The 24,831-nt window shown below is 43.0% G+C and overlaps 1 protein-coding gene and 1 long non-coding RNA gene across 8 annotated transcripts; one reads left to right on the top strand and one right to left on the bottom strand.

Moving 5' to 3' along the window:
* Nucleotides 1–4,788: 4,788 nt before the first annotated feature.
* Nucleotides 4,789–7,108, bottom strand: LOC124038183 (male-enhanced antigen 1-like). 2 transcript variants are annotated; one of them, XM_046353723.1, is made up of 4 exons: nucleotides 6,447–7,108; nucleotides 5,822–6,113; nucleotides 5,578–5,650; nucleotides 4,789–5,412 (listed from the first exon to the last, which is right to left on the bottom strand). In XM_046353723.1, exons 2-4 carry the CDS (start codon nucleotides 6,083–6,085, stop codon nucleotides 5,249–5,251), a joined length of 501 nt encoding a protein of 166 aa, XP_046209679.1. In that variant the 5' UTR covers nucleotides 6,086–6,113; nucleotides 6,447–7,108; the 3' UTR covers nucleotides 4,789–5,248. The 2 variants fall into 2 exon arrangements, with proteins under 2 accessions (XP_046209679.1, XP_046209678.1); XM_046353722.1 differs by having other exon boundaries at nucleotides 5,578–5,674; nucleotides 6,447–7,083.
* On the top strand, nucleotides 6,068–24,063 carry LOC124038184. 6 transcript variants are annotated; one of them, XR_006839324.1, is made up of 7 exons: nucleotides 6,068–6,414; nucleotides 7,706–7,775; nucleotides 15,009–15,094; nucleotides 15,262–15,400; nucleotides 22,580–23,218; nucleotides 23,416–23,505; nucleotides 23,724–24,063. It is a non-coding gene; the product is annotated as an uncharacterized LOC124038184 (long non-coding RNA). The 6 variants fall into 6 exon arrangements; XR_006839320.1 differs by lacking the exon at nucleotides 6,068–6,414 and adding exons at nucleotides 7,053–7,184; nucleotides 14,750–14,849 and having other exon boundaries at nucleotides 22,580–23,505; nucleotides 23,724–24,061; XR_006839322.1 differs by lacking the exon at nucleotides 6,068–6,414 and adding exons at nucleotides 7,504–7,530; nucleotides 14,750–14,849 and having other exon boundaries at nucleotides 22,580–23,505; nucleotides 23,724–24,062.
* Nucleotides 24,064–24,831: the final 768 nt, after the last annotated feature.

Raw genomic sequence — 24,831 nt, 5'->3', positions numbered from 1 at the left:
AACAATTTCGGCAGATCATTTTAGAAAGAAAGGGTCCAGATTGTCTAGCCCGGGTGATTTGTAGGGGTCCAGATTTTGCAGCTCTTTCAGAACATCAGCTGAACGGATTTGGGAGAAGGAGAAATGGGGAAGGCTTGGGCGAGTTGCTGTTGGGGGTGCAGTGCTGTTGACCGGGGTAGGAGTAGCCAGGTGGAAAGCATGGCCAGCCGTAGAAAAATGCTTATTGAAATTCTCAATTATGGTGGATTTATCAGTGGTGACAGTGTTTCCTATCTTCAGTGCAGTGGGCAGCTGGGAGGAGGTGTTCTTATTCTCCATGGACTTTACAGTGTCCCAGAACTTTTTTGAGTTAGTGTTGCAGGAAGCAAATTTCTGCTTGAAAAAGCTAGTCTTGGCTTTTCTAACTGCCTGTGTATAATGGTTTCTAGCTTCCCTGAACAGCTGCATATCACGGGGGCTGTTCGATGCTAATGCAGAATGCCATAGGATGTTTTTGTGTTGGTTAAGGGCAGTCAGGTCTAGGGAGAACCAAGGGCTATATCTGTTCCTGGTTCTAAATATCTTGAATGGGGCATGTTTATTTAAAATGGTTAGGAAGGCATTTAAAAAAAATATCCAGGCATCCTCTACTGACGGGATGAGATCAATATCCTTCCAGGATACCCCGGCCAGGTCGATTAGAAAGGCCTGCTCGCTGAAGTGTTTCAGGGAGCGTTTTACAGTGATGAGTGGAGGTCGTTTGACCGCTGACCCATTACGGATGCAGGCAATGAGGCAGTGATCGCTGAGATCTTGGTTGAAGACAGCAGAGGTGTATTTAGAGGGGAAGTTGGTTAGGATGATATCTATGAGGGTGCCCGAGTTTAAGGCTTTGGGGAGGTACCTGGTAGGTTCATTGATAATTTGTGTGAGATTGAGGGCATCAAGTTTAGATTGTAGGATGGCTGGGGTGTTAAGCATGTTCCAGTTTAGGTTGCCTAGCAGCACGAGCTCTGAAGATAGATGGGGGGCAATCAGTTCACATATGATGTCCAGAGCACAGCTGGGGCCAGAGGGTGGTCTATAGCAGGCGGCAACGGTGAGAGACTTGTTTTTAGAGAGGTGGATTTTTAAAAGTAGAAGTTCAAATTGTTTGGGTACAGACCTGGATAGTAGGACAGAACTCTGCAGGCTATCTTTGCAGTAGATTGCAACACCGCCCCCTTTGGCAGTTCTATCTTGTCTGAAAATGTAGTTTGAAATTAAAATGTCAGAGTTTCCCGCTTGTCAGTCACTGACAGTCACTCAATTAGCCCATGTCCGCTAACATTTTTTAGATTGGTAAGTTAGTCTACCCAGCTATCTAAACTTGTAGTTATCATGGCCAAATTACGGACCAGGCATGAAGGGCACTTGCCCAGGGGCCCTGATCTCCAGGTAGTCACTTAACTCAGATATTTATTTAACTATAGATATCATATTAACATGGCATAAGTCATGGCAACATGTGTAGAATTGCAGGAATTTAGCTGTAAAACTGCACATTTCTCTCTGCCCCACGGCAAAAAGAGTGAAATGACTTATAAAATATTTTTGCCACCCACCCCCTACCAATATCTCGCCTAGTTCCCCCAAAAGGTGTGAGAAAGCAATCACAATCATCTGCTTGCTCTAAGAAGTGGTTTTTGTTTTGGTCGGTTTTTGAGACTTGTTCACAGAACTGATGAGGCTTTTCATATGTTAATTCCTAGCCGGCCAGTCCACTATAAAGCACTTGAAGATACAGAATAAGTTTTTAACAAATGTCTGAACTTGTAATAGAGCTCCTGTTGAAAAAATGTTTGTTGTATTTTTATAACTAGAGGTGTAGCTCAAAAACAAAATCATGTCGCTGTGTCAAAAAGAAACCTCAGAAACCAATTCACTTCAATCAAATCAAACTGTATTTGCCACATGCCCCGAATACAACAAGTGTAGACTTTACCGTGCAATGCTGAATACAACAACTGTAGACTTTACCGTGAAATGCTGAATACAACAACTGTAGACTTTACCGTGAAATGCTGAATACAACAACTGTAGACTTTACCGTGAAATGCTGAATACAACAACTGTAGACTTTACCGTGAAATGCTGAATACAACAACTGTAGACTTTACCGTGAAATGCTGAATACAACAAGTGTAGACTTTACCGTGAAATGCTGAATACAACAAGTGTAGACTTTACCGTGAAATGCTGAATACAACAAGTGTAGACTTTACCATGAAATGCTAACTTACAAGCTTTTAACAAACAGTGCAGTTCAAGAAGACCATATTTACCAAGTAGGCTAAAATCTAAATTAACACAATAAGAATAAGATAGGATGTCAGGGTAATATTGTCCTCAAGTTGTTGCTCTTTAGGAAAGGCAACCATAAGCTGCTGCAGTGTCCGTCCATCCTTTTCTCAGTTTTCTTAAAGATAACCTTCTCACTCTGCTCTGTCCAGACTCTGACTGTCATGATTGTTATACATCCATTCCTTCCTTCATAATTATATTTGTGTTTATTAATGTTTCTGGCCCAATGGGTAACATCTCCTCAGCCTCTTTAGTTATTCCTCTGGAGCCATCTTCTGGCCTTTCTATCTTATGCCTTTGTGGATTTATGAAAATGCACCTCTGTTGAGGTAGCCTCGTTGCGGAAAGGAAAACATTTTTTTCGGTTTAAGTGTAGGGAATCTCTACAAAATATCATATTCCCCTTTCTCCTCTAAACCGGCTTGATTCAATAGGTCTCTTTCCTAACCTAAGCAATATTTTTAGTTGAAACAAACTCATGCACTTGAATGGTGTATGGAAGTGCGCAAAACAATCCTCCTCATAGGACTATCTACAGATAAAAAAATATAGAATTGCTTTACTAGCCCATATGGGAAAAAGGAAAGGCTGTGGTTACTGTTGCAAATGTGTACTGTATATTGTAATGTATATTGCTTAGGGGTGCACCCCTACCACCCCCTTGTCCTGTAGGTTAATCCCACTCACCCCCCTTACTACTCCTCCCTCCTTTTGTTTCTGGTTTGTTTTCTTCCACTTGCTGCGTGAGGTCATTTCTTTGTCGTATGGTCTCGTCTATTGAGTTGTCTGTCAATCACACGCAACAGTGGGGATTTACTGACTCCTAAGGCTGCTGGGCAAAGTGAGTCATCATCACACACATACTTAGAGGCTGGCTGCCAAAGAGTTCCCTCCCTCAACATGACCTTACAGTCATAACGTTAGAGCAGTCTAAATCCAAGCTGCTTTTTATATCATCTGCGTTGGATTCCTAACATGTTTATCCTGACACATAAAAATACACTTTTTTTGTAATCACAGTAGCGATAACCTCTACATTCTCCCTCGGTGGAACAAAAATCTCATCAGCTCAGATTGGATTTGCCAAGTCTTGTCTGCACCGAAGACCTATGCTCTAAATTGTCTTCTGGTGAGGTTTGAAAATGTTACCTGTGCATGAGACATTTGTATTTATAAACAGTATATCAATAAGTCGCAATATAGTTTTAAATATGAATTCTTAATAGAAAATAATGTATTACTGTTCTCACCTGACTGAGCAAGGCAAATGCATTCCTATTGGCCATGCTTCCAGAAAGTAGCTGTTGAGACATTCCAGACTACAAGAGATAGGTGGCATTGTACCAGGGCACTACAATGCCATAGCTGGGTGGGTGGTGACTGATGACATGAAATGGCTCAGTTTGTCCAGCAGCCACACACAAACTGAAGAGGACATTCTTTTTAAACAAAGGGTCTCTCTCCACCCCACCCCCACCAGGTCTGACACTAATCTTAAGCTGCTTTCCAGGTCATATGTACATATGTTGTACTTTAATTAGGTAGAGCATTACATAGTATGAAAGTCATATTTTGTACAGATGTTCATGTATGTACAGAACAAAATAAAGTAAAAAAATTGTGGACATCCATTGAGTTTGGGAATCTGTTATCCTCACAAACAATATCCATCATTGATTGAACTTGCTAATGACCCTATGCAGAATTCATGGTACAAGAAAGACTGAAATTTCCATTGTTAATTTATGCCCATATACTCACTGGCCAGTTTATTAGGTACACACATCTCGTACCGGTCGGTGTCCCGTTTCTCTCCAGAACAGCCTAAATTATTCTGGGGGTGGATTCTATGAGTTGGAAAAGTACCACAGGGATGTTGGTCCATGCTAACACTATAGCAACATGCCATTGCTACAGATTGGACGGCGGCACACCACCGCCACCGGCCTTTACCATTGACACCAGGCAGGATAGGTCCATGGTCTCATGCTTACGCCAAATCCTGACTGCTATTAGCATGGGGAACCAGGTTTTGTCAGAGCAGGCAATATTCTACCAGTCACCAATTGTCCAGTAATGGTGATCACATGCCAACTGGAGCCACCTCTTGTTTTTAGCTGATATGAGTGGAATCCGGTGCGGTCGTCTGCTGCAATAGCCCATCCGTGACAACTCGTTGATCCTTGTGTGTTCCGAGATGTTTTCGCTGACTGGATGTTTTTGTTTGTCGCTCCATTCTCAGGAAGCCCTAAACACTTATGCGTGAAAAGCCCATGAAGGCTGCAGTTTGAGATACTGGAACTGACGATCATACCACGCTCTAAGTCACTTAGGTCACTCGTTTTGCCCATTCTAACATTTAATCGAATGCCTGCTTTATATAGCAAGCCACATGACTCACTGTCTGTAAAAACTATCCATTTTTGTGAATGGGTGGTGTACCTAATAAAGCGGACAGCTTATATATTACATTCAACAAAAACGGATTTAATAGTATTATAATATGGTAATCACAACCAATAGAAAGTATCACATTAAAAACAAACAAAGGTGATCGGATGTTGGAAAGGGTGGTTGGAATGTCTCAGGAAGCATATGGGGGGGAACGGTAAGCAGAAACGGTAAGAGTTTGCCTGATCTGAGAGACAAAATATACTATACTCATTCGAACTCCTTCACAAACCCTACAAATGACCTTAAGCAGCAGGTTAGGTGTAGTAGGTACCAAGAGCCTCCTTTGAAAAACAAATATTCATCAGAAATATCATCTAATTAGAATTGGACGTAGAGGAGTTCAATCTCTTGAGAATTGAGACACCTAACACCTGCTCAGAGAGGACCTCAGTGCAGACTTCCCTGGGGTAAGTGTGTTGGTGAAATGCAGGACAGAGTTAAAGACAGACTGAGGGAAGGAGGCAATTCAGTCTTATTTGTGCTCTAGCCTCAGGCCTTCTGAGCTTTGGCGAGTCTGGAGCGTCTGTTGGACCATGTCCTTCCACTGGTCGTCCGAGATCTCCTGAGCCCAGGCCGGGATGGCCAGAGAGGGCAGGGCCACTGCTGCCATGGTCCTCTTCACCAGCTCCACGTGGTCTGAAGGAAGGGATGGACATCAGTACAAGGCACTACATTCAGAGAGCATTTGATTGAAACTTCATGATTCTAAGAGCTATGGTCAATCCTAAGGCATTATGAGTATCCCCCTGACCCCTGTATGTAGGGGTACTATGGATGAACTAAGCAAGGCTGCGTCCTCACCTTCATCCATGGGGATGGAGGCTGCACTGCTGTGTGCTCCTTCTGAGTCTTCATCACTATCTGGGGGAGGGGGCTGGGGAAGATGCAAGCCCATCAACTGTGGGGAAGTCAATCAAGTTTGATAAATGTCTTAACAAGCAACATGACAGCTAACATTTCACTGACTTGTCTTTATAGAGATGATAAACACATGACACTGATCGAAAAACTAAACTGATCATATTCAGAATATAGAGTTCGATACCTCTATTCTCTCCTGGACTTCTTGCAGTTGCTCTGCTACTGGGGGCATATCCTCAGGATGGTCCCCTGGTGCAGCATTTAGTCCATCAGGGTCCTGGTTTAGTGGCTGGTAATAGTAACCTCCATTATCATCCTCCTCCTCTCCACTCCACTCCCCACCCACCTCAGGCACCCCAGCGTCCGACGGCCGCTCCTGGACTAGCTCCTCCTCAGAGTTCGGTAAGATTCTCTCAGGACCCATCTCGAACGCAATCTCCACTTCCATCCACGTAGGCCGGACTCAGGCACAAGCCCTGGATGTGGTGGGGTAGAGAGCGTCATTGTGACACTGCACAGCAGTGATATACAGTACTCAATCCGGACCGGAGGCTATTGACTCGAAGGGAATCATGCACGAGCATGGATACAGATACTAATCTAAGTTATCTGTCAATTCATCTCCATCTACCTGCTGTTATCGAATAGCTAAGTAAAATTGATTTAGCTCGACTGCAAGCTAAAGACGATAGCTTTTATTAGACGTCATAAGCTAACCGGCTAGCTAGCTCATATAGGATGACAGACAGACTGCCAGATGAGGGACACCACATGCAGGTGAGATTATTATAAACCCCCATTTCACTAACCTTTGAAAGTTAGATTGTTCTCAATGTTTTGGGCCACCAGCCAGCTACTGTTGTGGTTCCTGTTCCCGTATGTTAATGAAACGGAAATCGAGGCGGATTTGAAGTCATCGCGTTTTGATGCCAGGGTTCCGTTTGGGAAGTACGCCATCCCATGTACCCATAGGAAACTGGCGGTACTGCAGTTTAACTGACGCCGGGCCCAGAAAGACAATTCCAATTGACGTCCCCATTTGAGAATTTTTAAAATGTTCTTCTCAAAACGACACTTTCGTTATCACCATTATACCAAAAATATCAATAGAATGTTTCCATGAGCTGTCTTAGATGTTTATTTCCCCCACCCAGGCACTCACAGCCGAAGTTAACATTGTCTAGTCATCCTGTGACCTTGGCTGCGTTTCAAACTCATAAGACACCCTCGTTTTATGGACAGAAAAGAGCAGAGACTCTGAGCTGTCCGATCAGGTCCATTGTCCACTGAGTTTAGCCTCGCCTTATGCCCTTGGGGGTATCCCCGTCACCATCTTGGATGTCTGTCCAAACGATTAGACAAACAAAGGAAGTCTGCAACGTAAGCCCCTCAGCCTTCATTTTTGATCGAGTTTGCGAGTATATAATTATGTCCAATTCGGGCCTGATACGCCCCATAATTCAATTCGCAATAATTCTACATCCGGTAAGAAAATTATGCCGACACTTAGAACCCCAACCTCAGTATGGATAAATCAACATACAAGTGTAAGTAAAACGGTTAGAAATTGTGCCTCTAATGCACAAACACGTGTCGTAAAAGTAATTATGTTTTTGTTTGCTTAGCTTTTAGAAATTGTAGAAATAAAACATTCATTCTTCAGAAGTTCGAGTTCGGCAGGCTAACGTTAGTTAACTAATTAATTTGCTAGCTGTCATACAGTCGGCGTATATTAATAATTATATAGTTAATATAAGTAGACACGCAATTATAATTCGGGGCAAGGGCAGTCGATTTAAAAATTATTCCTCCCTTTCGCTACAAGTGTATACGCGTCAGACGTCATGGAAACGTCATCAGAAGTGTACTGAATTTGAGGGCTGAGGGTGTAGGGTGTGTCTTTTCACATATTTAAATATTATTTTGAAATGATCAGTAAATGTAAAAACAAAAAAGCAATACGCACCATAAAAGTATTTAACAAATTGAAAATGAATCTGGATATGTAATTCCCCTGTCTGTTAGGTTTTTGTACTCTTGTTTGTATATCTGTTTTTTGTCTTTTTAGTGTTTGGGATGCAGACAAAGACGGACTGAAATGAATGGATTCCAATTATATCATTACATTAACAGTTCAAGTAAGTTGGTAATTGATTTGTAGTTATGAGTTTAGTAATACATAACTAATTATCTAGCTACTTCATCTTGAATATGAAGTTGGTTATAGCCATCTTGTCAGTTTGCCTTGTGATTTGCTATAACTCGGGGGGCTGAGGGTTAGTCCACATTCAATGTCATTGAGGATAGCTGGCTAGCTAGAAAACGTTAGCTGGTAGCCTACTTCAAATTTGCATTATCTAAATATCGTTAGCCTTCACAAGCTTGCGATGCAAACACCATTAATATCTTCCTATGTAGCTAGCTCGTTAATATTAATGACACTTGGGCTGAGTGTCGTTAGCTACATTGATCATTGTGTCTACATTGCTTGACAGGAAAGTTATTTGAGACAAGTCAGATGAAAACTTGGTCACAAATTATGTAGTGGGGGGGCTTTTTTTCCTCTTCAAATGGGTGTAGAATAGGCCTTTTAGTATAGGCTTTTTGGTGTCAATTAAGGACCTCTTACACTTGAACAATGCACACTCTTGTTTCATTATTTTATGTTTGGACACTGCCTTCAGAATGTATTCACAACCCTTGACTTTTTCCACATTTTGTTGGGCGATAAGGCCTATCATACAGTTATGTTTTCTCAAAATAAGTGTTGTATAATGAAAGGTCAAATACACTGCATTTCAAAACGGTCAGCAATAATCTAATGAATTCAGGGCTTGTGAAGTTATACCTAGTCTAAATATAAGCCTCCCACAACCATAAGACCCACTAATTATTTTAACATGTAAGTCGCTCTGGATAAGAGCGTCTGCTAAATGACTTAAATGTAAATGTTAAATGTATCAATGTAGTTTAACCTGCTTTTTTGTTTTGTTGCAATAATCACTTCAAGTCTGTCTATGAAAATGCCCTTTTTTGTTACAAAATGTAACTATACTGAAAAAATATATAAACACAAAATGCAACAATTTCAAAGACTCTACTGAGTTACAGTTCATATGAGGAATATCTGTCAATTGAAATAAATTCATTAGGCCCTAATCTATGGATTTCATGTGACTGGGAATACAGATATGCATCTGTTGGTCACAGATACCTTAAAATACATCGGCATCAGGAACTCAAGGTATTTCTGTGCATTCAAATTGCTAAGGATAAAATGCAATTGTGTTCATTGTCTGTAGCTTATGCCTGCCCATATCATAACCCCACCGCCAACATGGGGCACTTTGTTCACAGCATTGACATCAGCAAACCGCTCGCTGACACAACGTCACACACATGGTCTGACATACTGCCCAATTCTCTAAAATGATGTTTAAGGTGGCTTATGGTAGAGAAATGAACATTCAATAATCTGGCAACAGCTCTGGTGGACATTCCTGCAGTCAGCATGCCATTTGCACACTCCCTCAATTTGAGACATCTGTGGCATTGTGTGTGTGTGACAAAACTACACATTTTAGAGTGGCCTTTTATTGTCCCCAGCACAAGGTGCACCTCTGTAATGATTATGCTGTTTTATCAGCTTCCTGATATGCCACACCTGTCGGGTGGATGGATTATTTTGGCGTAGGAGAAATGTTCTTGAACAGGGATGTAAACAAATTTGTGCACACAATTTAAGAGAAATCAGCATTTTGTCATTCAGGGCCTGTTTTTCAGAAAATTATATTTAAACTCAGCAAAGAATGAAACGTCCCTTTTTCAGGACCCTGTCTTTCAAAGATAATTCGTAAAAATCCAAATAACTTCACAGATCTTTATTGTAAATGGTTCAAACACTGTTTCCCATGCGTGTTCAATGATCAATGAACATGCGTGTTCAAACAATTAATGAACATGCACCTGTTGAACCGTTGGTAAGACACTAACAGCTTACAGACTGTAGGCAATTAAGGTCTCAGTTATTAAAACAGTTATTAAAAGGGGTCTCTTTTCCAAGCTTAAAAGTATAAACATTTACACACAACACCCTGGGCCAGAAAATATTTTATACATTGGCCATGCTGTCAATCCAGCATGACTTCTGCTGTGTTCAAAACAACTGGGAACTGGGAAATCTCAGACTTTAGTGAGTTCAAGACAACTGGGAACATGGAAAAAAACAAGCTTGTACTGAACGGTCATCCATCTCTGAATTCCAGGTCGGGAACTCTGGCCTCTTTTCTAGAGCGCTGACATGAAGATCACTGATGGTATGATTCAATCTTGTTTTTCACAAGTTCCCAGTTGTCTTGAAAGCACCATCAATCCAGAGAATGCCAGGTTAATCACAGTTTGCCCAGCAAGTTCCCAGTTGTCTTGAAAGCACTATCAATCCAGAGAATGCCAGGTTAATAACAAAGTTTGCACAGCACAACAACGGGGAGTAAAAATATGTATTTTATACTGCTGCATAAATGATGTAATATCCCAGGGAGATATGTGTTTTTAACCTTTATTTAACTAGGCAAGTCAGTTAAGAACAAATTCTTATTTTCAATGATGGCCTAGGAACAGTGGGTTAACTGCCTTGTTCAGGGGCAGAATGACAGATTTTTACCTTGTCAGCTCGAGGATTTGATCTTGCAACCTTTCGGTTACTAGTCCAACGCTCTAACCACTAGGATACCTGCTGCCCCAACAGAAGCAACCTGGCATAAACAAAAAATAACAAAACCTTGACTCTTGCGATACAGGCATTTGGAATATAGGACAAAAACATAAATTATAATTAATTCGATATATCGCTCAGCCCTAGTTAGACTGAATTTTAAATAGATTTAAATTAAGATTTTTTGTTACTGGCATACACACAATACCCCCTAATTTCAAAGTGAAATTGTTTTAGAATTGTCTTGCTTGAATAAGTATTCAACCCCTTTGTTATGGCAAGCCTAAATTAGTTCAGGAGTAATAATTTGCTTAACAAGTCACAATACGTTGCATGGACTCACTCTGTGCAATAATTGAGTTAAAAATGATTTTCATCTCTGTGTCCCAGACATACAATTATTTATAAGGTCGAGCAGTGAATTTCAAACACAGATTCAACCACAAAGACCAGGTAGATTTTTCAATGCCTCGCAAAGAATGGCAACTATTGGTAGATCGGGGGAAACAAGTAAATAAAACAGACATTGAATAACCCTTTGAGCATTGTGAAATTATTACACTTTGGATGGTGTAAAAATATACAGGTGTCCTTCCTAAATCTGTTGCGGAGAAGAAGGATACTGCTTAGGGATTTCACCATGAGGCCAATGGTGACTTTAAAAACTGGGGATAAATTAACATTGTAATTACTAACCTAATTGACAGAGAAAGAAGGAAGCTTGTACAGAATAAAATTATTCTAAAACATGCATCCTGTTTGCAATAAGGCACTAAAGTAAAACTGCAAAAAAAAATGTCTAAAGTATTTTATGTCCTGAATACAAAGCGTTATGTTTGGGGAAAATCCAACACATCACTGAATACCCCTCTTCGTATTTTCAAGCATGGTTATGGCTGCATCATGTTATGGGTATGCTTGTCAACGGCAAGAACAACAGATTTTTTGGGGTGGATAAAAATAAATGAAAAAGAGCTAAGCACGAACAGAATCCTAGAGGAAAACCTGGTTCTGTCTGCTTTCCAAAAGAGACTGGGAGACAAATTCAGCAGGACAATAACCTAAAACTGGAGTTGCTTTCCAAGACATTGAATGTTTCTGATTGGCCTAGTTACTGTTTTGACTGCTTAAATGGTTGTATAGCAATGATCAACTATCAGCTGGAAGAATATTTAAAAGAATGTGCAAATATTGTACAATCCAGGTGTACAAAGCCCTTGGAGACTTACTCAGACTCACAGCTGTAAATCGCTAACATGTATTGACTCTGGCGTATTGTATTGACTCAAACCAGAAACCGTGGATAGATGGCAGCATTTGCGCAAAACTGAAAGCGCGAACCACCGCATTTAACCAGGACAAGGTGACAGGGAATATGGCCGAATACAAACGGTGTAGTTATTCCCCCCCCATAAGGCAACCAAAAAGGCAAAGCATCAGTACAGAGACAAAGTAGAGTCGCAATTCAACAGGTCAGACACGAGACGTATGTGGCAGGGTCTACAGACAACCACGGAATACAAAGGGAAAACCAGCCACGTCGCTGACACGGATGTCTTGCTTCGGGACAAGCTAAACACCTTCTTTGAGGATAACACAGTGCCACCAACGTGGCCTGCTACCAAGAACTGTGGGCTCTCCTTCTCTGTGGCTGATGTAAGTAAGACGTTTAAGCGTGTTAACCCTCGCAAGGCTGCTGGCCCAGACGGCATCCCTAGTTGCTTCCTCAGAGCATGTGCAGACCAGCTGGCTGGAGTGTTTACCTACATAATCAATCTCTCCCTATCCCACTCAGCTGTCTCCACTTGCTTCAAGACGGCCATCATTGTTCCTGTCCCCATGAAAGCAAAGGTAACTGAACTAAATGACTATCGCCCTGTAGCACTCACTTTTGTCATTATGAAGTGCTTTGAGAGGCTGGTTAAGGATCATATCACCTCTAGCTTACCTGTCACCCTAGACCCAGTTCAATTTGTTTTCCGCCCCAATAGATCCACAGACGATGCAATCGCCATCGCACTGCACACTGCCCTATCCCATCCAAGAGGAATACCTATGTAAGAATGTTGTACATTGACTATAGCTCAGCATTCAACACCATAGTACCCTTCAAGCTCATCATTAAGCTTGGGGCCCTGGGTCTGAACCCCACCCCGTGCAACTGGGTCCTGGACTTCCTGATGGGCTGGTGGTAAAAGTAGGAAATAATATCTCCACTTCGCTGACCCTCAACACTGGAGCCCCACAAGGGTGCATGCTCAGCCCCCTCCAGGACTCCCTGTTCACCCATGACTGCGTGGACAAGCACACCTCCAACTCAATCATCAAGTGTGCAGACGACACAACAGTAGTAGGCCTGATGACCAACAATGACGAGACGGACTACAGGGAGAAGTTGAGGGCCCTGGGAGTATGGTGCAAGGAAAATAACTTCTCACCCAATGTCAACAAAGCAAAAGGAGCTGATCGTGGACTTCAGGAAACAGCAGAGGGAGCACGCCCCTATCCACATCGACGGGACCGCAGTGGAGAAGGTGGAAAGCTTAAGTTCCTCTGTGTACACATCACTGACGATCCAAAAGGGTCCACACACACAGACAGTGAGGTGAAGAAGGTGCAACAGCGCCTCTTCAACCTTAGGAGGCTAAAGAAATTTGTGGCCCCTAAAACCCTCACAAACTTTTACAAATGCACAATTGAGAGCATTCTGTGGGGCTGTATCACCGCCTGATACAACAACTGCATCACCCGCAACCGCAGGGCTCACCAGAGGGTAGTGCAGTCTGCCAAACGCATCACAGGGGGTAAACTACCTGCCCTCCAGGACACCTACAGCATCTGATGTCACAGGAAGGCCAAAAGGATCATTAATGACATCAACCACCTGAGCCACGGCCTGTTCACCCCGCTATCATCCAGACAGCGAGGTCAGTACAGGTGCATCAAAGCTGGGATCGAGAGACTGAAAAACAGCTTGTATCTCAAGGCCATCAGACTGTTAAATAGCCATCACTAGCACATTAGAGGCTGCTGCCCTATATACATATAATTAGAATCACTGCCCACTTTAATAATGGAACACTAGTCACTTGAATAATGTTTACATACTGCTTTAGTCATCTCATATGTATATACTGTATTAAATTCTACTGTATTCTACTGCCATTCTGACATTGAGAAATATATATTTCTTAATTCTATTCTTTTACTTTTAGATTTGTGTGAATTGTTAGATACTGCTTCACTGTTGGAGCTATGAACACAAGCATTTCGCTACACCTGCAAAAACATCTGCTGAATGTGTGTGACCAATACAATTTGATTTGATTTTGTGTGAATACTTATGTAAATGACGTGTTTTTTTTGCAAACATTTCTAAAAACATACCTTCACCTTTTAACTATGAGGTATTGTGTGTAAATGGGTGAGACAAAATCTATGGAATCAATTTTGAATTCAGGCTGTAACACAACAAAATGAGGAATAAATCAAGGGCTATGAATACTTTCTGAAGACACGGTACTTCTACTGGTAACCAGTTCACTGTTTGTTTAATTTGTCACCAGGGAGGTTGGCCTTTCTTTGTGAAATGTTTAGTATAAATTGAAACGGCTATGCCACCAATAAGAAAAAGGATTGCTTCCTTTTCTAGCCTATTAAATACAGATGTAGGCCTACATCACAATGATATAGCTGTGAAGGTGGACACGTGAGTAAAGTGTGGTGTCAGACTATCGATCATGGTTATGCCGTTCAGGACACCCCTTATGTTCCTGGACACAACTACACTGTGATGGAATCACCCAGAACACTCAAGTGTAACTTGAGGTCAGTCGGAGACCAACTGGAAAAATTTGATTTGATGAATCGCTTTAACGCATCAATGTTCTTAACACAAGAGGTCGGTGGCACCTTTAATTGGGAGGATGGGCTCCTAGTAATGGCTGGAGTTAAATGAATGGAATCAAACACATCACACACATGGTTTCCATGTGTTCGATACCATTCCATTACTCCATTCCAGCCATTATTTTGAGCTGTCCTCCCCTCACCAACCTCTTGTGGTTCTTAACTAACATTTTGATTTAGTCTACTAACGACCCACTCATGGCCTTTACCTTGACGTGGTGAGTGGGCTTCAAACCAAGACAGACCATTCATTTATCATTTCTTTAAAATGCTCAGATAACCAACTGTGTGTGTGTGTGTGTGCCCTTTCCCTCTCCCTTCTGCTGGACTACTTACTGTATGGTGTGACTGTCGCAGCTGCAACATAACTATTCAACACGAGTAGTAATTGGACATTCGGTGTGAATTGAACTATGAATACTGCTCCATTGTTAATGTTATTGTGTGCCACTGGGTGTGCTGTGTTTTGATGTAGTTCGTTATATGCAGGTGACCTTACTCGGATGCAGCATGTCATCCCTACGCACCTGGTTGCCTTTAATTGGTTGATATCTTATCTGCAATAAGAATGGAGGAAACAGAGACAATGGTAGGATGCCGCCCAGGAGGAAGCACTGCAAAAAGGGATGATTTTTACCATACTTTCTCATTGGCGTGATTGTCATGTCCTCTCTCTCTCTCTCGCTCCTCTTCTCCCTGTCACTCCTATCCTGTCTCTTCTGTCCTCTCTTCTCTGTCTCTTCGACAGCACATGGCCTCGTGATCAAGTTCAACGAATGTGTGAATGCCACAGACAAGTGAGCCGTCAACCCTCTCCACAAGGCACCTCAGAAGGTAAACATAGTGAATGTATGCATGTGTTCTATCTCTCTAGTTGCACAAGTGTTTGACTTACAATGGCGTAGTCTGGTCATAATTCCCATCCAATATATTTTAACACAATTGGCTAGGGAAACCCCTTTTCGCCCAGTAACTCCCAGTTCTCCTCCTTCCTCACTCAGGCTGATGATATGTGCCCTGTTTATGGACACTATGCCCCCAGATGCAGAGAAGAGGGATCACCAGCTCAGCTCATCAAACTGTCCAATTTTTACAGGGGACAACAGACTTGATCGAGGTCTTCACGGTCCAAAAAGCCTGGTAAATGACCTGATAAATCCTACCCCCGCAAACCTATGTGAACTTTTAAGTTTGCGGCATATTTCAGAGATAAAATAACCAACATTAGGCGGGTTAACAGTCAAGCAAGACCTGATGTGAAATTTGATATGTGCCCTAGCCGACCACTGGTTGACACGAACATGCTCAGGAAAGTGATATCACAACTTGAGCTTTTGACCTGCCTTCTCAATCCTATCCCCACCACCTTCTCCAAAACGGTTTTTAATTGCATACCTGAAGAAGTGCAAGCTATTGTTAATCACTTCCTTGTTAATCACTTCCTAAAAACTGCTATGGTGATACCCCTTCTGAAGAAAAGAAATCTAGATTCTTCAGCTCTTGTCAATTTTCAGCCAATCTCCATCCTTACATTCTTAAGCAAAATTCTGGAGAAATTTGTTTACGAACAGCAAAATTATTTTAGTGCCAACTGTATTTGAATTTTTTGTTGTTGAAAAATTCCAATATGATTTTCGGGCCCACTCCAGCACAGAGACAGCCTTAGTTAAAGTGGTAAATGATCTTAGAGCCAACACAGATGCCAAACAAATCTCTGTCTTTGTACTCTTGGATTTAAGTGCCGCATTCGACACTGTTGACCATGATGTCCTGGGCAGACTGGAGTGATGGGTTGGCCTCTACGGTCCAGTTCTAAATTGGTACTTAAACTCACATGCAAAATACCTGCTGTTAACTTTTAAATGATTGGAATGAATTATCCAAAGAGAGTGTAAATATTCACAAGAGTTGTGACAAAAAATGACGCCGAAGGAGATGGCTGCCGTTTTACGATCCCGTAACCAATTGTGTGGTTGTGTATGTTTTTTCACATTCTTTTTAAGGTTATTTTGTACATAGTGTTTCAGTTATGACCAAAAAGGGCTTCTAGATATCAAAACAGTGATTACTCACCCCATACTGGAGGAATACTTTTTCTTCAACAAGTCTGAAGGGAACTATTTACTTCAGACACCCCACAAGGGCCTCATCCCCGTAATTCGCAGGAGAAAGAGACTGAAGTATCGTGGACGAAGACCCAGGTGCCTTGTTAGTATCCGCCGCTGAGATGGTAATCTACCTTTACCATCCGTCCTATTAGCCAATGTACAATCAATCCATAATAAAATAGACAAACTATGATCACGTGTGTATATACTACCAACAGGACATTAAAAAACGGTATCTTATGTGTCACCAAGTCTTTGCATAAAGTTAACAAGAAATACATACGGCTAGCGGATTTTATGCTTTTTCGGCAGGACAGAACAGCGGCCTCTATTAAGACTAGGGGTGGCGGTCTATGTATATTTGTAAACAACAGCTGGTGCACAAAATCTAAGGAAGTCTCGAGGTTTTGCTCGCCTGAGGTAGAGTATCTCATGGTAAATAGTGTGGTCTACAGCTTATCATGAGAGTTTTCATCTGTATTTTTCTGAGCTGTCTACATGTCACCACAAACTGATGCTGGCACTAAGACCACACTCAATGAGCAGTATATGGCCATAAGTAAACAGGAAAATGCTCACCCAGAGGTGGCGCTCCTATTGCATGGGAACTTTAATGCAGGAAAACTCATCTGTTTTACTTCATTTCTACCAGCATGTTAATTGTGCAACCAGAGGGAAAACAACTCTAGACCATCTTTACTCCACACAAAACTACTCCACACAAGACTACTCTCACTCGCCCTCTATTCGGCAAATCTGACCATAATTCTATCCTCCTGATTCATGCTTACAAACAAACAACTAAAGCAGGAAGCACCAGTGGCTCGGTCAGTAAGAAAGTAGTCAGGTGAAGCAGATGTTAAGAACAGGACTGTTTTGCTAGCACAGACTGGAGTATGTTCCGGGATTCTTCTGATGGAGGAGTACACCACATCAGTCACTGGCTTCATCAATAAGTGCATCGAGGACGTCATCCCCACAGTGACCGTACGTACATATCAGAACCCATGGATTACAGGCAACATACGCACTGAGCTAAAGGGTAGAGCTGCCGCTTTCAAGGAGCGGGACTCTAACCCGGAAGATTATAAGAAATCCCGCTATGCCCTCCGACGGACAATCAAACAGGCAAAGCGTCAATACAGGACTAAGATTGAATCGTACTACATCGGCTCTAATGCTCATCAGATGTGGCAGGGCTTGCAAACCATTAGACTACAAAGGGAAACCCAGCTGCGAGCTGCCCAGGGACGCGAGCCTACCAGATGAGCTGAATACCTTTCATGCTCGCTTCGAGGCAAGCAACACTGAAGCAAGCATGAGACCACCGACTGTTCCGGACGACTGTGTGATAACGCTCTTGGTAGTCGACGTCATCTAGACCTTTAAATAGGTCAACATTCACAAAGCCGTGGTGCCAGAAGGGTTTATCAGGAAGTGTACTCAAAGCATGCGCAGACCAAGTGTCTTCACTGTCATGTTTAACCTCTCCCTGACTGAGTCTGTAATGTTTCAAGCAGACCACCATAGTCCCTGTGCCCAAGGAGGTGAAGATAACCTGCCTAAATGATTACCCCGTAGCACTCACGTCGGTAGCCATGAAATGCTTTGAAAAGCTGGGTATGGCTCACATCAACAGCATAATCCTGGATGCCCGAGACCCACTCCAATTCACATACCGCCCCAACAGATCCACAGATGACGCAATCTCAATCGTACTCCACACTGCCCTTTCCCACCTGGACAAAAGGAACACCTATGTGAGAATGCTGTTCATTGACTACAGCTCAGCGTTCAACACCATAATGCCCACAAAGCTCATCCCTAAGCAAAGGACCCTGGGAGTAAACACCTCCCTCTGCAACTGGATCCTGGACTTCCTGACGGGCTGCCCCCCAGGTGGTAAGAGTAGGCAACAACACGGGTGTGCCACGCTGATCCGCAACACTGGGGCCCCTCGGGTGTGTGTTTAGTCCCCTCCTGTACTCGCTGTTCACCCACGACAGCGTGGCCAAAAACGACTCCAACACCATCATTAAGTTTGCGGACGACACAACAGTTGTAGGCCTGATCACCGACAAAGATTGAGACAGCCTATAGGGAGTAGGTCAGAGACATGGCAAGTGGTGCAAGGACAACAACCTCTCCCTCAATGTGAGCAAGACAAAGGAGCTGATCGTGGACTACAGGAAAAGGCTGGCCGAACAGGCCCCCATTTAACATAGACGGGGCTGTAGTGGAGCGGGTTGAGAGTTTCTAGTTCCTTGTTGTCCACATCACCAACAAACTATCATGGTCCAAACACCAAGGCAGTCGTGAAATTGTATTGGTCACATACACATGGTTAGCAGATGTTATTGCGAGTGTAGCGAAATGATTATGCTTCAAATCAAATCAAATCAAATTTTATTTGTCACATACACATGGTTAGCAGATGTTAATGCGAGTGTAGCAAAATGCTTGTGCTTCTAGTTCCGACAATGCAGTGATAACCAACAAGTAATCTAACTAACAATTCCAAAACTACTGTCTTATACACAGTGTAAGGGGATAAGGAATATGTACATAAGGATATATGAATGAGTGATGGTACAGAGCAGCATACAGTAGATGGTATCGAGTACAGTATATACATATGAGATGAGTGTGTAGACAAAGTAAACAAAGTGGCATAGTTAAAGTGGCTAGTGATACATGTATTACATAAGGATGCAGTCGATGATGTAGAGTACTGTATATACATATGCATATGAGATGAATAATGTAGGGTAAGTAACATTATATAAGGTAGCATTGTTTAAAGTGGCTAGTGATATATTTACATCATTTCCCATCAATTCCCATTATTAAAGTGGCTGGAGTTGGGTCAGTGTTAATGACAGTGTGTTGGCAGCAGCCACTCAATGTTAGTGGTGGCTGTTTAACAGTCTGATGGCCTTGAGATAGAAGTTGTTTTTCAGTCTCTCGGTCCCAGCTTTGATGCACCTGTACTGACCTCGCCTTCTGGATGATAGCGAGGTGAACAGGCAGTGGTTCGGGTGGTTGATGTCCTTGATGATCTTTATGGCCTTCCTGTAACATCGGGTGGTGTAGGTGTCCTGGAGGGCAGGTAGTTTGCCCCCGGTGATGCGTTGTGCAGTCCTCACTACCCTCTGGAGAGCCTTACGGTTGAGGGCGGAGCAGTTGCCGTACCAGGCGGTGATACAGCCCGCCAGGATGCTCTCGATTGTGCATCTGTAGAAGTTTGTGAGTGCTTTTGGTGACAAGCCAAATTTCTTCAGCCTCCTGAGGTTGAAGAGGCGCTGCTGCGCCTTCTTCACGACGCTGTCAGTGTGAGTGGACCAATTCAGTTTGTCTGTGATGTGTATGCCGAGGAACTTAACTAGCTATCCTCTCCACTACTGTTCCATCGATGTGGATAGGGGGGGTGTTCCCTCTGCTGTTTCCTGAAGTCCACAATCATCTCCTTAGTTTTGTTGACGTTGAGTGTGATGTTATTTTCCTGACACCACACTCCGAGGGCCCTCACCTCCTCCCTGTAGGCCGTCTCGTCGTTGTTGGTAATCAAGCCTACCACTGTTGTGTCGTCCGCAAACTTGATGATTGAGTTGGAGGCGTGCGTGGCCACGCAGTCGTGGGTGAACAGGGAGTACAGGAGAGGGCTCAGAACGCACCCTTGTGGGGCCCCCCGTGTTGAGGATCAGCGGGGAGGAGATGTTGTTGCCTACCCTCACCACCTGGGGGCGGCCCGTCAGGAAGTCCAGTACCCAGTTGCACAGGGCGGGGTCGAGACCCAGGGTCTCGAGCTTGATGACGAGCTTGGAGGGTACTATGGTTTTGAATGCCGAGCTGTAGTCGATGAACAGCATTCTCACATAGGTATTCCTCTTGTCCAGGTGGGTTAGGGCAGTGTGGTTGAGATTGCATCGTCTGTGGACCTATTTGGGCGGTAAGCAAATTGGAGTGGGTCTAGGGTGTCAGGTAGGGTGGAGGTGATATGGTCCTTGACTAGTCTCTCAAAGCACTTCATGATGATGGAAGTGAGTGCTACGGGGCGGTAGTCGTTTAGCTCAGTTACCTTAGCTTTCTTGGGAACAGGAACAATGGTGGCCCTCTTGAAGCATGTGGGAACAGCAGACTGGTATAGGGATTGATTGAATATGTCCGTAAACACACCGGCCAGCTGCTCTGCGCATGCTCTGAGGGCGCGGCTGGGGATGCCGTCTGGGCCTGCAGCCTTGCGAGGGTTAACACGTTTAAATGTCTTATTCACCTCGGCTGCAGTCAAGCAGAGACCGCATGTTTTCGTTGCAGGCCGTGTCAGTGGCACTGTATTGTCCTCAAAGCGGGCAAAAAAGTTATTTAGTCTGCCTGGGAGCAAGACATCCTGGTCCGTGACTGGGCTGGGTTTCTTCTTGTAGTCCGTGATTGACTGTAGACCCTGCCACATGCCTCTTGTGTCTGAGCCATTGAATTGAGATTCCACTTTGTCTCTGTACTGACGCTTAGCTTGTTTAATAGCCTTGCGGAGGGAATAGCTTCATTGTTTATATTCGGACATGTTACCAGACACCTTGCCCTGATTAAAAGCAGTGGTTCGCGCTTTCAGTTTCACGCGAATGCTGCCATCAATCCACGGTTTCTGGTTTGGGAATGTTTTTATCGTTGCTATGGGAACGACATCTTCAACGCACGTTCTAATGAACTCGCACACCGAATCAGCGTATTCGTCAATATTTCCATCTGACGCAATACGAAACATGTCCCAGTCCACGTGATGGAAGCAGTCTTGGAGTGTAGAGTCAGCTTGGTCTGACCAGCGTTGGACAGACCTCAGCGTGGGAGCCTCTTGTTTTAGCTTCTGCCTGTAGGCAGGGATCAGCAAAATGGAGTCGTGGTCAGCTTTCCCGAAAGGGGGGCGGGGCAGGGCCTTATATGCGTCGCGGAAGTTAGAGTAACAATGATCCAAGGTTTTACCACCCCTGGTTGCGCAATCGATATGCTGATAAAATTTAGGGAGTCTTGTTTTCAGATTAGTTTTGTTAAAATCCCCAGCTACAATGAATGCAGCCTCCGGATAAATGGTTTCCAGTTTGCAAAGAGTTAAATAAAGTTCGTTCAGAGCCATCGATGTGTCTGCTTGGGGGGGATATATACGGCTGTGATTATAATCGAAGAGAATTCTCTTGGAAGATAATGTGGTCTACATTTGATTGTGAGGAATTCTAAATCAGGTGAACAGAAGGATTTGAGTTCCTGTATGTTTCCTTCATCACACCATGTCCCGTTAGTCATGAGGCATACTCCCCCGCCACTATTCTTACCAGCGAGATGTATGTTTCTGTCGGCGCGATGCGTGGTGAAACCCGTTGGCTGCACCGCCCTGGATAGCGTCTTCCCAGTAAGCCATGTTTCCGTGAAGCAGAGAACGTTGCAGTCTCTGATGTCCCTCTGGAATGCCACCCTTGCTCGGATTTCGTCAACCTTGTTGTTGAGAGACTGGACATTGGCAAGAAGAATGCTTCTAGTTCCGACAGTGCAGCAGTATCTAACAAGTAATCTAACAACTCCACAACAGAACCCTAATACACACTAATCTAAGTAAAGGAATAGAATAAGAATATATAAATATATGGGTGAGATAAAAATACACTATCCCAGGATAGGTGCAACATCTGAGATGACGTACAATGGTTCCAGACACTCCCCCACACATCTTGTCTCAGAATTTATCTCTATGGTGGAAAATTGCAAGATTATGTTATAATACTTTTATTGCATCAAATGGTTGCTTTATGATACAGAATAAGGGTTTGTTATAATGCTCATCTGTGTGTGTGTTTTACTGAGGATGGGCCTCTGGGAGATAACACTGACAAAAGATTTACAATGTCTTGTGGGTGATAAAACCTAAAGAGACTGCATTCCAGAGCATGAGTTAATGTTTCTGTTCTCTATGGTACCATGGAGAGATGACCCCAGGGCCATACCCTGGTCTGAACAATGAAAGAAAACTGTTGACACAGCAGATACTGTCTGCTGTGAATTATAAGTATCTTTCATACAAATCTTAACCTTGTGACCCATTCTATACATCTGTTGTTCATCATGTAGGTTGAAAGGGGTGTATCTTGGCTATAAAATTCCTTTGTACTTTTGTCTCGGGCTAACTCTGTCTTGTGTGATAAGTTTCTCTCTCCTATTTTGATAGTAAAGAAATCAACCACCACATCTCCCCCAAGTCCAAAGGAGGGAGTGAATGGCGCACAGACATTGTGGAGACAAGTAATTGGTTCCCCATGAATCACATGGTTTAAAATAGGTAAAGACACATTCACATATGAAGAAAATGTTCCCTCCTGTCCTCTTCTCTTTCTGATATTCTGCATATCACCAGGGACATGTGAAAGACAAGCCTGACTTCTCCCGTCTCTGGGCCCCAGGTGACCTAGGCCCATATGAGGGATGAAGGGCAACTGCCAACGGCAGAATCCGAAGGGATACATTCTAACAACAAGAGTTCAATAGTTCAATCATATAAGCATATTATGTAGATAAGACATCTTAATTATCTATGTCACAGATGTCTGACAGAAATGTGTTCTTTATTTTCCTGTAAGAATTTGTGTAGTTTGCTACCAGCTTGAGCTCAACTTGCTTGTTGTTTTCTGGACAGTTTAGTATTTTTTGACTAATTTATTGCATTATGACTAAACTGTGAACTGTGGTGGTTATGATCTTGTGAACATTTGTTTGACCTTGCGCCCAGATTGTCCTAACTGAGGATGCTGTGTAGGACAGAGAGAAGTTGATCCACAACAAGATATGTAATTGCTTGTGATGTCTGGTGGTGAGGATAAGTTTGCCGAAAATAGACATTGAAATATTTTCGTCTTTTTTTTATTGAGTGTGCATGCATTAGTGATCTACTCTGTCAGTAATAATTTCAAGAGATTTTCAGAATGGCGAAGTTTGGCTCTATCATTGTTGCAAGTAAATGGTTCAAAGCAAGCTAAAGTTCACTCTTCTCTGATGTGAGTGACACAGCCCTCTCTTGGAGTTTGGTACGAGCTGGGAAGGGCACTGGACATGCACAACAAGATCCTCTGTCTTTGCCCGACCCTCCTTCTGGAAAATGTAAGATTAAGTTTGACATTGAGAAAAAATACCTGGTAACCAGTGACGATTAGTATTTGGTGCATCATTGATTTAAAATGAGCATCATTATGTGTAATTTAATTACATAATAAATATCACGGCAAGCTGTAAATCAGTTAAACAATCACACATTTGAAACAGTCACAACTTTATGTTGATTTGACCTTGTATGATATGTATTTTATCCTCATGTCCAGCGGTGTGATCAGAGGGGCCGATGACCGGTCCCTGTTCCGGGTGCGATGCTACAATGAGGAGGAGGTGGAAGGCACCCTGGAAGAGTACTTAAACAGACTTGCCAAAGTCTGAGACGGTCAAACTGCACATCTAAGGTGCCCGTCAAAGTATAATAAAATATGTAGTTATGATTCCCACTTTGTTGTCTCTCAATGGTTTCTCAAAAATGATTAAGAATCAAGGTTTTTGTAGAGCTTTTATACATATGACGTATTATGACTATATGTTCTACATACAGTAAGTACATGTTTAGTCTTCTTACTGATTTCATGTCACTTTGTTGAAGGCTTGTAAACCTAAATCATAAAGCTCCATGGCGCATGGGCTTTTTTGCTCTTTGTAGTTTCCTTCATGTGGTAATCAGTAGATGCGAGTACCACTTTGTCCACTGGGTGTCACTTGCGCCCTTTTAAAAAACCAAGCAGGGCTCTTATCATATAAAAATTCATGATATCCTAAAATAGACAGATGGTTGACACATTGAGTTTGTGAGCTATTTCTCACTGACACAACAAGAAAATGTGTACCAGAACAGGTGAATGATTCATTCAGTATTTCAAGCTTGGGCTCCATTTAGACTACTACCTTAGAGCTCTGTATTCCTATAAGGAAATAATAATAATAATAATATATGCCATTTAGCAGACGCTTTTATCCAAAGCGACTTACAGTCATGTGTGCATACATTCTACGTATGGGTGGTCCCGGGGATCGAACCCACTACCCTGGCGTTACAAGCGCCATGCTCTACCAACTGAGATAGTGGAGTGGAGCCAGCTTGACTTGAATGTTAACAGGCAGCGGACCTGTGGAAGGATGGCAGAGGCCTTTCTACACAGGGGAATACATTTCTGCCATATATCCCTAGAGGCAGCTGCCATTGTGATACAAGCATTGTTGCCCACACAGAGTTGTCAGTACTCTTCACTTCCATCACCTCTGTAAATGTATCATAATCCTCTCCAAGTTCTTGTTTCATTCCTAAACTGTGACAGGTGACCAAGGAACCAGCCGGCTTTAGAGAAAGAATCAATCGTTTTTGGTTCACACTAGGCCCGTCTCTGGCAG

The sequence above is a fragment of the Oncorhynchus gorbuscha genome, linkage group LG06 (assembly GCF_021184085.1).
Source record: "Oncorhynchus gorbuscha isolate QuinsamMale2020 ecotype Even-year linkage group LG06, OgorEven_v1.0, whole genome shotgun sequence".
Taxonomy (NCBI): domain Eukaryota; kingdom Metazoa; phylum Chordata; class Actinopteri; order Salmoniformes; family Salmonidae; genus Oncorhynchus; species Oncorhynchus gorbuscha.
Note: the sequence above shows the minus strand (reverse complement) of the source record. Positions and strands in the feature narration are given on the sequence as shown.

Excerpts from the sequence above, each read along its gene's own strand:
- LOC124038183 (XM_046353722.1), bottom strand. The coding sequence starts at position 6,085 with ATGGAAGTGGAGATTGCGTTCGAGATGGGTCCTGAGAGAATCTTACCG. Across the intron at positions 5,675-5,821 it reads AAGTCCAGGAGAGAATAGAG|TTGATGGGCTTGCATCTTCC; the intron begins GTATCGAACTCT and ends ACTTCCCCACAG. Across the intron at positions 5,413-5,577 it reads CTCCATCCCCATGGATGAAG|ACCACGTGGAGCTGGTGAAG; the intron begins GTGAGGACGCAG and ends CCCTTCCTTCAG.